The sequence below is a fragment of the Cynocephalus volans genome, chromosome 2 (assembly GCF_027409185.1).
Source record: "Cynocephalus volans isolate mCynVol1 chromosome 2, mCynVol1.pri, whole genome shotgun sequence".
Classification (NCBI taxonomy): Eukaryota; Metazoa; Chordata; class Mammalia; order Dermoptera; family Cynocephalidae; genus Cynocephalus; species Cynocephalus volans.
Genome location: NC_084461.1, coordinates 225,973,017 through 225,986,593, shown reverse-complemented (window position 1 = coordinate 225,986,593; position 13,577 = coordinate 225,973,017). Strand labels below are relative to the sequence as shown.

Genomic DNA, 13,577 nt, shown 5'->3' with positions numbered 1-13,577 from the left:
TAGAATGTCTAACACAGAGAGTGAACCCTAATGTCAACTATGGACTCTGGATAATAACGATGTGTCAGTGTAGGTTCACCAGTTCTAGCAAATGTCCATTCTGGTGCAGGATGTTTATATTATAGCATATGGCTATGCTTATGTAGGGGCAGGAGGTATGCGGGAAACCTCTGTACTTTACACTCAATTTTGCTGTGAACCTAAAACTGCTTTTAAAAAAATAAAGTCTATTAAAACACTTTTAAAAAAAAATCATTTAGGAACTTTGACCCAGCATCTCATTGCTAAGAATACAACCAAGAGAAGAAGTCAACATGGAAATAAAAGAGCTCTGGGGACAAGTTCATGTATTTCTAAGTCATTTATAAAAGAGAAAGATCAGAAGCAACTTGAATGACAATAGCAGTTATCACTCACATGGCGCTACTTGGTGAATGCCCAACAGTAAGAGAAATGGTAAGTGAAGGAAGACCCGGCCCTGCACAGATGTAACACGCAGCCACTCCAAATGATCAGCAGGAAGTCACAGGAGGATACGTACCAGTAAGTGAGAAAGCAGGATACAAGTCCAAAGTGGCAATGTTTACAACAGTGTAAAAATCCCCACTCGTGATCAAAGCTAGAAGCGAATGCACGCAGAGGAAAGTCATTCTACTGCCACGATGTGATTAAGTAGATTTATTTTGATACTAAATTGTCTTTGTCTCCCTTTTTTAAATGTAAATGTAGTCATGTCACTTCCCTGCTTAAAATTCTTCAGGGGTTCCCAATCTTTCACAACAGTAATTTTCAAATTATTTTTTCTTCAGCACCAGAACCATTTATCAAACAAAATATGAGCCCCTTGGGAGGGGACACATGTTGTCCCAGATATGACAGCTGGTACCCACCCAGCCTTATAGCCACCTAAGCTCAGGCCACAATGAAATACCTGCAGCGAATGGATGGGCCAGCCTCCTCCTCTTGCCTACTCCAAGTCCTTTGAAAGTGTCAGCAACAGCACCTGGCAACAGCAAAGCAGGGTCCTAGGAGTGAGTACTGGCTGTGCTCTTCCTAGCTCACCTGACATCACAGAGCCACAATGTTCTCAACTGCAAATGGAAATTGCAGCAACTTGTCAGGGTTGATGTAAGGATCAGATGGTGCCAAGCATGGAGCAGATCCTCCATGAATGAGGACTGGGTAAGTAAATGCACAAATGAATGGGTTTTGTAACTTGTTGCCTTTACACATATGAGAAAGGAAAAAAGTCTGCCTTTGGGGGCCACATGGGGGCAGCAGACAGCATCTATGAAATGTTCTGGTCCCCCAGGCACTGGGAGAGCTTGAGGCTTGACAGGACCTGGGTGTGGGGGATCTGGAGGTGGAGGATGAGACCAGGCTGAGGCAGAAGCAGGGGAGACATTAGTCAGAAAATGGACAGGCACAGGAGGCCACCAGAATGGGGCATTGTGATGGTTAATTTTGTGTGTCAACTTGCCTGGGCCATGGGATGCCCAGATATTTGGTCAAATATTCTGGGTGTATCTGTGAGGATATTTTGGGATGCAATTAACATTCAAATCAGTAGACTGAGTAAAGCAGATTGCCCACCCTAATGTGGGTGGGCCTTAAACAATCCATTGAAGGCCTGAATAAAATAAAAAGGCTGACCCTCCTGTAAATAAGAAGGAACTCCTCTCTGCCTGACTGTCTCCAAGCTGGGACATAGGTCTTCTCCTGCCTTTAGACTCAGACTTGGAATGCAACTACACCATCAGCTTTCCTTGTCAACTGAAGATCTTGGGACTTCTCAGCCTCTATAACTATGTGAGCCAATACCTTATAATAAATCTTGAGAGAAAGAAAGAGAGAGAGAGATCCTATTGGTCCTGTTTCCCTGGAGAACCCAGACTAATATAGGCACATAGAGATAGGTCTGGCCCTGGGGCTCCAGGGGCAAGAGACTCCTTTGGAAAGACTCTGGGCCTGCAGTATTACTCAGCTCCCCAGCTGCCTTTAGTGGACCTGGCCTGCAGTCTCCACCAACTCTAAGAGCTGTCTGAACCCATACACTCAAGGTTAGCTGTTATGTCATTTATATGACAGCACTCCTAATTCAGGGCAAGGAGAAAGACAGCAGTTGCTACATGCCAGACACCATTTACCCATTGCTACCTTCCACCCTTACTGCGGCTTTGCAAGGGACTAATTATTATTATCCATTTTGCAGATGAAAAAGCTGAGGCTCAGAGAGATAAGGTGCCCAAGGTCACACAGCTACTAACCAGAAGAAGCAGGGTTTGGACCCAGTTTCATCTGACCCCAAACCTAGGCTCACTCTCTGGGCCATGGGGTCTGCTAAGGACAGATGAAGGCTGCCCCTAGAAGACACCCCACCCTGTCCACCCTAGCCACACACAGGATCAGACTAGAGGATGTTGCAAGGGTGTTGGCTGATTCACAGGGCCACCCCTGGCTTAACGTACCCTACTCCCAAGGCCTCCAAATGTAGCAGCACAAGGGCAAGGGGGAGCTGGCCTGGGCATGGTGAGTCCCCCAGCCCTGGAGGCTGAGGACAGGAAGGAGTTCCAGGGTGAGCAGTGACTGGGCTGGAGGCTTGTCAAAGCAGTAGGGAGGAGGTCAGGGGGCCAAGCCAACTCTAGGAGGCTGCCCTCCCATACTGGGCTGTGCTGGCAGCAAAAACTGAAGACCCCATCCCCAAGGACCAGGGTAGGCCTGGGAGGATGGGAAGCTGGGGTGGGGGCCAAGCCACAGCTCCCTGACAAGCAGGCTGCTGGCTCTGCTGACGGATGACTTTTATCTGTAATGTCACCCAGTGCAGGAGCCCGTACTCCACTCATGACACATTCCATAGATAAACAGCTCTCGGACAAATTTCCAAGTTGCAGCCACCACTCTGATGCTGGGGAAATGGCAAAACAAAACGAACAAAAAACGCTTCCCCTCAGGCAGTTTCCATTCTAACAAGAGAGAAAGACAGTAAGACTGATAAAGAGATGCGTTTATCACGTTAGGTGGTGATAAATGCCATGATGAAAAACACAGCAGTGCAAGGGGATACAGAGGGACTCTGAAGACGCCAGGCTATGGCAGCGCCTTCTGAAGATGTGCTGGAGGGAAGCAGGAGGATGCTGGTCTGTTCTGGAAGTGCCACTCAGACTGCAGTCTGCAACCAGTCAGTGAGCTGTGAAAGCAATTTGGGGCTCGTAACCAGCATTTTTTTTTTTTTAATTAACTGGAATAGAATAGGAAATATCAATGCACGTCATGGTAGAAAGGGTTTATCTTATTTCCTGAAACGTTTGCTTCACCTCTGTTACATTTACGTGTGTGTTGAATTATTAATGTACATCATTTTTGATCATGGGTCATGGCACAAAACATTTGAAAGCCACTGTTCTCAAAGAAGCATTTTAACGGTTGAGCTTGTCCTTGCTCTTTAATCCCGTTACTGGGATGAGGCAGGCGAGCTATAACTGAGGTCACACCCTTCCCTCCACCCCACACCCCGTGTGAGGATTAAGAACACAGAACCCTGACGGCGGCCACACTCAGGGGTGGCTGCAGCTTCTCCTTCTCAGACTCAGCGTGTTACGGCATAATAAATACCAGAGAATAGGCAGCTTAAACAACAGAAATCCACTTCCTCACAGTTCCAGAAGCTACAAGTCCAAGATCAAGGTGCCAGAACCTTTGGTTTCTCCTGAGGCCTCTTTCCTTGGCTTCCATATGGCACCTTCTCCCCGTATGCTCATGTGGCCTTCCCTCCATGCAGGACCATCCCGGTGTTGTTTACATGTGTTCACATTTCCTCTTCCTGACAGACTCATTTCAACTTAATCCTCTGTAAAGGCCCTGTCTCCAAACACAGTCACATTCTGAGGGGCTGGGAATTAGGGTTTCAACATATGAATCTAGGGAGGGGGACAAAATTCAGCCTGTAACACAAGGCCAGACCCAGATGACCCCACAGACTAGAACTGTGGCCAAGCATGGCTTCTTTGTTCACCAAGGACGTAGCATTACTGACCACTAAGTGCCACAGGCAGTGGACATACATTTCTGGCCATGCACAACCATTCCCCTTCTTTATGGAGATGCAAACCATCCGTCATCTCTCAGTTCATGGGCTTTGCAGTAGGGTGATCTCCCCGCCTGGCTCCTAGGGTGGCCACATGACTCAAGTCCAACCAGAGCACAGAATCTCCCTGCACACTGATTGGTTTAAGGGGGCACACAACCCCATCAGAACGAATTAGATAGAATCCCAGGACTTCTACGACATTTCCAGGGGAGGGACTCTCTCTCTTGTGTTGGGCTGGAACCTGGAGGATAGGAAACAAGCAACCCAATTAAAAAATGGGCAAAAGAGCTAAGTAGGCATTTCTCTAAGGAAGATATACAAATGGCCAACAGACATATGAAAAAATGCTCAACATCACTCAGCATCCGGGAAATGCAAATCAAAACCACATTGAGATACCATCTAACCCCAGTTAGGATGACTAAAACCCAAAAGACCCTGAACGATAAATGCTGGCGAGGTTGCGGAGAAAAAGGAACTCTCATACATTGTTGGTGGGACTGCAAAATGGTGCAGCCTCTATGGAAAATGGTATGGAGGTTCCTCAAACAATTACAGATAGATCTACCATACGACCCAGCTATCCCACTGCTGGGAATATATCCAGAGGAATGGAAATCATCAAGTCGAAGGTATACCTGTTCCCCAATGTTTATCGCAGCACTCTTTACAATAGCCAAGAGTTGGAACCAGCCCAAATGCCCATCATCAGATGAGTGGATACAGAAAATGTGGTACATCTACACAATGGAATACTACTCAGCTATAAAAACGAATGAAATACTGCCATTTGCAACAACATGGATGGACCTTGAGAGAATTATATTAAGTGAAACAAGTCAGGCACAGAAAGAGAAATACCACATGTTCTCACTGATTGGTGGGAGCTAAAAATTAATATATAAATTCACACACACACACACACACACACACACACACAGACACACAAAAACCGGGGGGGGGGGGGAAGAAGATATAACAACCACAACTACTTGAAGTTGATACAACAAGCAAACAGAAAGGACATTGTTGGGGGGGGAGGGAGAAGGGAGGGAGGTTTTGGTGATGGGGAGCAATAATCAGCCACAATGTATATCGACAAAATAAAACTTAAAAAAAAAAAAAATGCATACAATATGCAAAGAAAGTGAAAAAAATCACCCGTGATTTTGAAGTGAGTCCTTCAAGACTTTTTCTATGCGTTTATAAAGATATAAAAATGGGATCATTAAAAAAAAAATAAAAAAAAGAAAGGTGGGTAGGATTGGGATGGATGTGCAGACACTGTGGGAAAGCACTCAAAGGTCCAAGGACATGCCAGTTCTTGCAATTGCAAGGATTAAAAGGTCCTTTTGAGGGTTTCTGGGGCAGAAGGATAGGGGTGAAACCTTTTAATTTTTTTCTTTTGAGCAGTGGATTCCTTCACATAGCCTTCATGGCCCCTCTAGAGCATCCCTTCTCTGAGCGAAGCATTCCCCAGGAACACCCAGCTTTTGTCATATGACAGTGGTGAGTGCCCTCCAAGACAAAGCCCAGCATGCCAACTAGGAGGTACTGGGGAAGAGACCACAGAGACATTCACCTCCCTGGCTCTTCCGTTTCTGCTCCTACCAATGCATCCACAGATGGACTCCACGCTTGGATGTCACCTCACACTGCCGGGTCACACTGACCAGTCTCTGTTGAGGTCTGTTGCCAAGACCCCTCCCCTTCATCACAAACATGGGTGGGAGACTTACAAACACAAAAGCAAAACTGCACTGCTGTCTGTTACAGCTCACCCAGGTTGTCTCTCCTTCCTGCCTGGTGTTCCCCATTTTGAATCCTAATTAGGTAAATAAATATATTAGCATCGTCCCTCCCTACTTTCAGGCTTCTGCAAATTAAATAACTAGTCTCCTCTGTTAAGTCCCTGAGGACTTATCATTAACAGAGGACCATTGTAGGCAAATTAAATCCAAGAAACTTGCATGTGATTTTGCTGCAGTGCCAAGGGCTTGGCCAACAAGATTAGAGCTGCCATGTGAGAGGCAGAGCATCCCAGCAGAATCAGCACTGGCCTTGGACTCAGACACTCTTGGGCTCAAATTTCGACTTTACCATTTTCTAGCCACCTGAGCCTCAGGTCACTCTTCTAGAAGGGGTGAGTGATAATACCAACCTTGTCAGGATGCTGTGAGAGTTAAGTGAGTTAACACCAGGGAAAACGTCAAGGTCAAGGTCAACACCAGGTGCAGATTCATCTCTTAATAAAGGTTGGCTTTTACTATGGGTGATGACGATGATGGGAACTCGATAAGTCAATAAGTTACTGTTCTTAGGAGGGACCTATTGGACTAGAATGACATTACAATGTATGCACTTCATTTGTTCCTCTTTGTATCCTTCAGAGCTTAGCAAAGAGAACTCGATGAATGCTTGTTAGATGGATAGATGGATGGTGGGGGGGGGATGGGTGAGTGGACAGGTGGGTGGGTAGGTGGATGAATGCACTTTACCCCAATCTCAGTGGTAGATGCTCACAACAACATTTCTCAAAGGCAGAGTCTCCACATAACTCACAGTCCCCCCATTCCATAACTGGCTCTCCAGTGACCCCACCCAAGGCCCGCAGGTGTCCGCCCTACCTCCTTAGGATAACTGCCAAACTCGGCCTGCAGGGCGAGGACCGCCAGCTGCAGCAGCGTCTCATCAGGACAGTGCAGCCTCTCCTCCAGGACATCTCTCCGAAGCTGTAGGTAAAACTGATGCCTCGTCTGGTTGTGCCTGGGAGAGAAATGCAGGAAGAAAGCTCTGGGATGCTGAGGGCAAGTGAGGATGGTGGCACCAGTGGGTTTTCTCAGTCTGGGAACAGGGAAAGGAGGGAAGATGAGGTACAACCCAGTAGAACCCAGGAGCAAGCCAGTGAGACAGGTGTGGTCTCCTCCACTCACTTCTCTGCCTCCTGCTACTGTGAGGGCTACTCCCGGGCTGGGCGCCCCACACAACACAGTTCAAGTGTGGAAACTGATAGGTGGTTCCTCCAGTAAGCAAAGGGCAAAGAGGCAGTGATCCAACCCCAGACCATGACCCTCTCCTGGGCTCATCCTTGGGCTGCAGGGCTGTGTGGGCAGAGGGGAGGAGCTGTGTAGGCATGGGGGAGTGGCCGTGTGTGCAGGGGGGAGGGGCCATATGGGCAGGGGGAGGGGCCGTGTGTGCAGGGGGAGGGGCTATGTGTGCAGGGGAGGGGCCGTGTGTGCAGGGGGAGGGGCCGTGTGTGCAGGGGGGGCCGTGGGGGCAGGGGGAGGGGCCTGTGGGCAGAGGGGAGGAGCCGTGTGGGCTGAGGGGAGGGGCTGTGTGGGCAGGGGGAGGAGCCGTGTGGGCTGAGGGGAGGGGCTGTGTGGGCAGGGGGAGGGGCTGTGGGGGGGGGGGCATGGTGGAGTCAGCGGAGAGAGAACTTTGACCTTGACTGGAATATGTTTGAAACAAAAGGGCAAGTTTTCATTTTGACCAGGGCTTGCCTCAGAAAACTGATTTTCCTCCTGGTACTCTCAATCAGAATCCAATCAACAGAAGAGCAGCCACAGTAACTGCTGTTATTTACACATAATTTACAGTTCGCAAAGCTCTTTCCTACCCATTACCTCTAACATCAGCCTGGACACACATAAGCCCCTGAAGGAACAAAGGGACAGGTTTGCAGCACTCACCGGAGCAGCCCAAAGTGACTGACAAAGAACTTTATCCTCAGAAACAGCATGAAGGTATTCGTGGAGGTCTTCTGGGGCTGCTCTCTCCAACCTTCAGGGGCGATTTTGCACAATCTGGTTTCATTGTCCAGGAAAAAGAACTCTTTGCCTGCAATGGAAATGGAGAGTATGTGGAGTGCGTGGCAGCAGGGAACGCGCCGCCGCTCACACGCCGGCCCTGAGCCCACCCGAGGCCCGACATGAGCCGCGTTAGTGCAGGGACTGCAAGAAGCTAGACATCCAGGGACCTGGTCCTGAGGGATCTTGGTTGGGGCTGTGACGGGCTGTAAGGGGCCGAGAGCAGGAGACAAAGAGGGAAGGATGAAGGAAGAAAAAGTCACCAGCAACCAAGAGGATAAAATAGGATTATATATTCTAGAAATGATGTCACCTAATATCTGCCTTCCATCCATCAGCTTATGGAGATAAAATGAAAAACAGAGGAAAGGAGTACGGTTAAGCTCCTGTCCTGCTTCAGGCCCTTCTGCTCAGCTGGACCATCCCCCACCTCTCCAGCCACGGGCATGTCACAGACGAAATTTTTGTGTCTGCCCAAAATACCTGTGTTGAAGCCCTAACCCCCAGTGTGATGGTATTGGGAGGTGGGGCCTTTGGGAGGTAATTATGTTTAGGTAAGGTATGAAGGTGGGCCCCTCGATGGGATTAGTGCCCTTGTAAGAAGAGCAAGAGACCAGAGCTTCCTCTCTCCCCCGTGTGAGGATACAGCTAGAGGGCCCCGTCTGCAAGCCCGGAAGCAGGCCCTTCCAGGAACTGGATGGCCTTTCCAGGAACTGAACGGGCCTGCGCTGGCACTCTGACTATGAACTTCCCAGCCTCCAGACTGTGAGAAACAAATGTCTGTTGTTTAAGCCACATGGTCTACAGTATTTTATTACAGCAGCCAGAGCTGACTAAGACAGGGCATAAGCAGAGCCCCATTTGCCTTTGACTTAAATGTTTACAGCTTGAAAACTGCACCAACCCAAGCTCGGGACTTACCTCCTGGTGAGTTCATCCTCTAGCTCCTCTGGCAGGGAGGTTGAATCAGCCCCAGCCACAGAAGGCACCACCTCCACCCCCTGCTCTCTTCAAGGCAAAGCTCAACCCCTCCCCACCCTGCATGGGGGCCCTTGGCCACTTCCCAGAAACCCCTGCATGTCTGCCCACCCCCTTCCAGCCTGGCTCTGCCACCCACCCTTCTCCATGTTCCATCCCCTCAGCCCAGATGCTCTAGAGCAGCTGGCTTGGGTGTAGGAGCCACACCCAGTTTGGGAAGGCAGAGCTTTTAAACCAGTGACCAGCCTCCTCTCCCAAAGGCATATGCATGCTGAGGATGGGAAGCAGGTTCACGAGAGGTTCAAATGGCAGTCACCACAATGCCCAGCCCTGCACCCACTCTGAGCCTCTTCCCTCGCTGCTGAAAACTTCACTCCCCATACCAGACTCACCTAGAATCATTTCTCCCTGGGGGTGGGTGGGTCCCCATTACAGGCAGGTTTGCAACACCTGCCGCCCAATTTGGTCTGTATCTAAACCTCCGAGGTGGTCATTCCCAGGAGTGATTTCCCAGTAGGCCACCAGCTAAGCAGCTCTAGAACTGTCTGCATGGAAGGGCTCAGGGGTGGCTGCCTGATTGATAGGAGGCAGGTAGGGGGTAAGCCTTGAAGCTGTACCGGCAGAGCAAGCACACTGGGTTTATTTACATTGTATGTTACAGATCAATAAAAATATGATGCTTCCTAAAGATGTTTTATCCACACTTTATAAAAGGCCAAGCAAACATCAGATGATCGATCATATCAAAGCATATAATGGTTGTTCTTTTTATTAGGGAGAGGGATCTTTCGAAGGTCTGATGAGAGCGATGAGGACATAAGGACCCCTTCCCCATCCCCCAGCCCTCTGTGGCACATTGAAGAATCACACAGCAAGCTCGTGAGCTTCTCCCACCGGGGATGGAAGAGCAGAGGAACATGGAGATCATGATGCCTACTCAGGGTGGCTGGTAGAGCCAGGACTGAACAGAAGGCCCCATGATCCCTGCTCGCCTCCTTCCCCTTATTCCCCGCGGCGGCTAAAGAGATTGGGCTGCCGCAAAGGTATTTGCAGTTGACAGAAATAATGGTCCGCTAATGGAATGGCATGGAGGGAAGAGAGTGTAGAAGCCTTTTCTCTCAGGTCTTTAGAATAGAGTCTTAATTTAGGCTCCTGGGGTCAGGGTGCTGAGTCCACGTTAGTCCTGTATGATTCAGTGGGAATGTTTTTAACATTTGTTTGTGTAATCACAGTGCACTGGGATGGCTCAGCAGCCCCAGCAGGCACAGGAGCCCACAACACCCTACACTTGCTGTTTCATGACAGTCTGCCGCACTTGACACTTTACACACATGCCAACTAGTGCCCAGGCATGCAAAGTGAGGCATCCCAACCTCAAGTAGTTTTCCCAGAAGGAATAGAGCTCAGGTCCCAGATGCCTGGGTTACTGCAGGCCCCAGGCCAGCTGTGGGCTCCCCAGGAGACACTCACCTTTCATGTAAGCCAAGCCAAAATAGGTGAGCTCCCCAAGGTTGGCAAAGGACGTGATGGCGTTGAAGACGGCTCCTGCTGTCGACTCAATGTCACACTTTACCTCTAGACACTGCCCGCTCAGCAGGAACACACAGAGGTCCCTGAGAGCCAAATAGGATTTCCCTTTTTTGGTCTGAAAACAATAATAGTATCAATTGTAACAGTACCTACGAGACATTGAGGCTTTACCACGTACGAGTTACTGTGCTAAGCTCTTTACATGCATTTTCTCATTTAAGAGACGCACAACCCTAGGAGATGAGTGTGTTTACATTTCTACTCAGCTGATGAGAAACCAAGGCTCAGAGATGGTCAGGAATTTTACCAGGGTTGCACAGTTAGTAGAAGCAGAACCTGGACTGGAACCGGAGCTCTCTGCCAGGCTTTGCTGGGGCCAGGCGGGTGGAAGGCAGATCTAACCGATGTCTCAGCCCTGCAGAAATCCCAGCTGCCTCCTGGGCTCTGCTTCCTGAAAGGGTTGCCCAGGGCTCTCCTCAACGAATCATACACCCCTGGGGGTGTCCTTCAATCTGATACTGTCCCCCAGGACCCTGCTGAGCACAGGTTAATAAATTCTAAACTACAGAGAGAATTTGGGTGAGTGCAGATCCAATGAAGAGAAAGGGCTGGAGCAAGAGGATAACTTAGAATCTAAAAGCTGGTCAGCAGAGCTAGACTTGTACCAGATCTGCCTCCTCTGCCTCTTCAGCCTCCTCAGCTTATTACCAGTTCATCTCCCATCACAGCCCCACCCCAACCACATCGCCTTGCTCAGGTCCCAGACAGCCCATAATCCCGCAGCCACGTGGCTATTCTGCCTGTGGCTTTGCACACACTGTGCCTGCTGCCCAGAACACTCTCCCCTCTTTTCCACCCAACACACTCATACAGGTCTTCCAGGTCAGGCTCAGGACCCCTTGTCTGTGCCCCCCACCCCCACCCCCAAAGACAAGGACGGAGTATCCCCTGAGTCCCAAAGCCCAGCAGGAGCTTGGCCCAGATCTCCCCCAGGAAATCTTCTTCAGAGGGCAGTCATGGATAAAAACTGGTGTGCGTGGCTTTAGTGCCATCGACACTATGCCTTCGTCCACATCCTGACCCCTCCTAGCACCCAGGGGCAGCCCCCACACTCCAGAAGCCAAAGCAGATCCGAGGACCCTGTGGAAGGGTTTCCCATATGGGCACACCCTGAGCCACCCTGGTTCCTGCCCCTGCTGCACACCTGAGTCACCTGAGAGGTACAGGGGTCACCCCCAAGGTGGTCCATGAGTCTGGGGCAAGGCCTGGGATCAGTATTTTTTAAAGCCTCCAAGATGACTCTAATGTGCTGTCAGCATTAAGACAACCTGAGCTAACAGGAGACCAGGCCACCAGTGCAGTCACACAGAGCCCTGTGTCCCGATGGGCCTATACTGGGCTCCCTGGTCTCCCTTCCCCCTCCTTCCCCTCCTCCCTGTGCAGAGATCTCTGCTGCCCTCCACCCAGATGGCCATGGCTCACACAACCCCTAGCTACGTTCCTCTGCAGGGGGCTAGCACAGGAAGGGTCCCAGGCAGGTACAGGAGCCCCAAGACATCCCAGAGTGGGCTTGGCAGTGGCTGTCCCCCACCCTGAGCCAGCAGCATCAATGCTCTTTTCCTGGGCAAATGAGCAGAGATACACTTCTCACCCATCCCCAATCCAGCTACCGAGCTATCTTCATGTGGAGGTTGTAACCCCTTGGGGATCACCATCTGTCTAGGTTGGGGCAGCAGAGCCATGGGAGGGGTAGGTTGGCTTTCCACCCTGCTCAGCCATGGCGCATGGACCCAGTGGCTGGTGGAAGGGGTGGGGAGCCAGGTGCCTGGGTCACAGGACAGGGCCCCAGGCACCTGGGAATGTCTCTATTCACCGTGAATATTCCTGTGCCAAGGAATTATGACATTAAATAGCAAATAACACCAGGACACATAATAGAGAGAGGGAGGGAGGGAGGGAGGGAGGGAAGGAGAGAGAGAACACAGGAAAAAAGGGAAAAGTCTTATATCCCAGTTCCTAGAGAAAAGGGAAAAGTTTTATATCTTAGTTCCTACGGTGGCTGCTTTTGAACCCAGGGTGCTGCATGTATGTTGCAGTCTGCCTGCAGATTAGGTGGCTGGCCCTGCAGGGGCCTGTTGATCAGGGTTTCCCACAGGGCAGCCATGCTGGGAGCGAGGGGAATCTGTTTTGTTTCCAACATTCACAAGTAAACACACAGAGCTACTTCTCACTGAGCATGGCTTTCCAAGTTCTAGTCTTGTGTGCAGGTTCAGGAATGCCAATCCCACAAGAGGAAAGGGTATGTAGCAGCAACTCCACTTGCAGGGAGAGACATGGAGCTGCATAGACTGAGGACGTTGGGGACAAGAAATGAGGTGCTGAAGCAACAGACAGCAGATGTTCCAGCCCCAGCTAGACAAACTAGAACAGAACAGCACAGGATACCCCCGGTGGGAGACACAGGTCCACACAGCCCTGTGCTGGGGAAGCCCTGAGTCATCATCACAGCCTTCCGGTATCTTCCTAGATGCTGGGGCTCAAGGGCCCCTGTGAGGGTTATAAACAGGCTCCTAGACATGCTATGCAGCTCAAGATGCTTGCACTGAACAGAACTAGGCCAACAGCACCCCCTCCTGGAGTCTTGGTCCCCCAAGCATTGCACCAGCATTCTTGCACACAGCGGTTGGCTGTCTCCCTATCACAGTGGGTCTAGCCCATCTACCTGGTGGGTAGAGTCTGCAGTCACCTAAGCCATGCAGGCCTCAGGGGTGTCAGAAAGGGATCCCTGGGGGAATTTCCCCTTCCTCCCCACAGCACCAGGTGGGCATGTGCAGAGCAGGCTGGTGGAGGGCTGAGGACAGGTGGCTCAAAGGGGATGGGCAGACAAGGGACTGGCCCAGGGCCATAGGCCACTGCAAAAGCGGGTTGAAGAGGTGGCCAGAGAACACACTCAGGACCAACTGCCTACTGACGCTTTGCCCAAGGAGGCCCTGTGCCCTCTGACCTGCAAGCCCCACACAGGAAGTGTCCTCAGAAGGTTGTGGACCCCCAGAGTCAATCACCATGATACCCCCAACCTCACCCTCACCAGCCTCCTTACGTTCAGAAGGTGCATTAGGTCACCCCATTTCATGCTTTGTATCCCAGCACAAGGCTGGGCACACAGCAGGTGCTCT

At 50.5% G+C, this 13,577-nt stretch overlaps 1 protein-coding gene across 2 annotated transcripts in view; it reads right to left on the bottom strand.

Moving 5' to 3' along the window:
• Positions 1 to 13,577, bottom strand: part of FRMPD2 (FERM and PDZ domain containing 2) — a 117,640-nt gene that overhangs the window by 54,671 nt on the left and 49,392 nt on the right. For both annotated transcript variants that reach the window (XM_063087344.1, XM_063087345.1), the window contains 3 exons: positions 10,342 to 10,516; positions 7,777 to 7,924; positions 6,715 to 6,853 (listed from right to left, as the gene is read on the bottom strand). In XM_063087344.1, the coding sequence (XP_062943414.1) occupies positions 6,715 to 6,853; positions 7,777 to 7,924; positions 10,342 to 10,516 (462 nt within the window). The remainder of the gene's footprint in view (positions 1 to 6,714; positions 6,854 to 7,776; positions 7,925 to 10,341; positions 10,517 to 13,577) is intronic.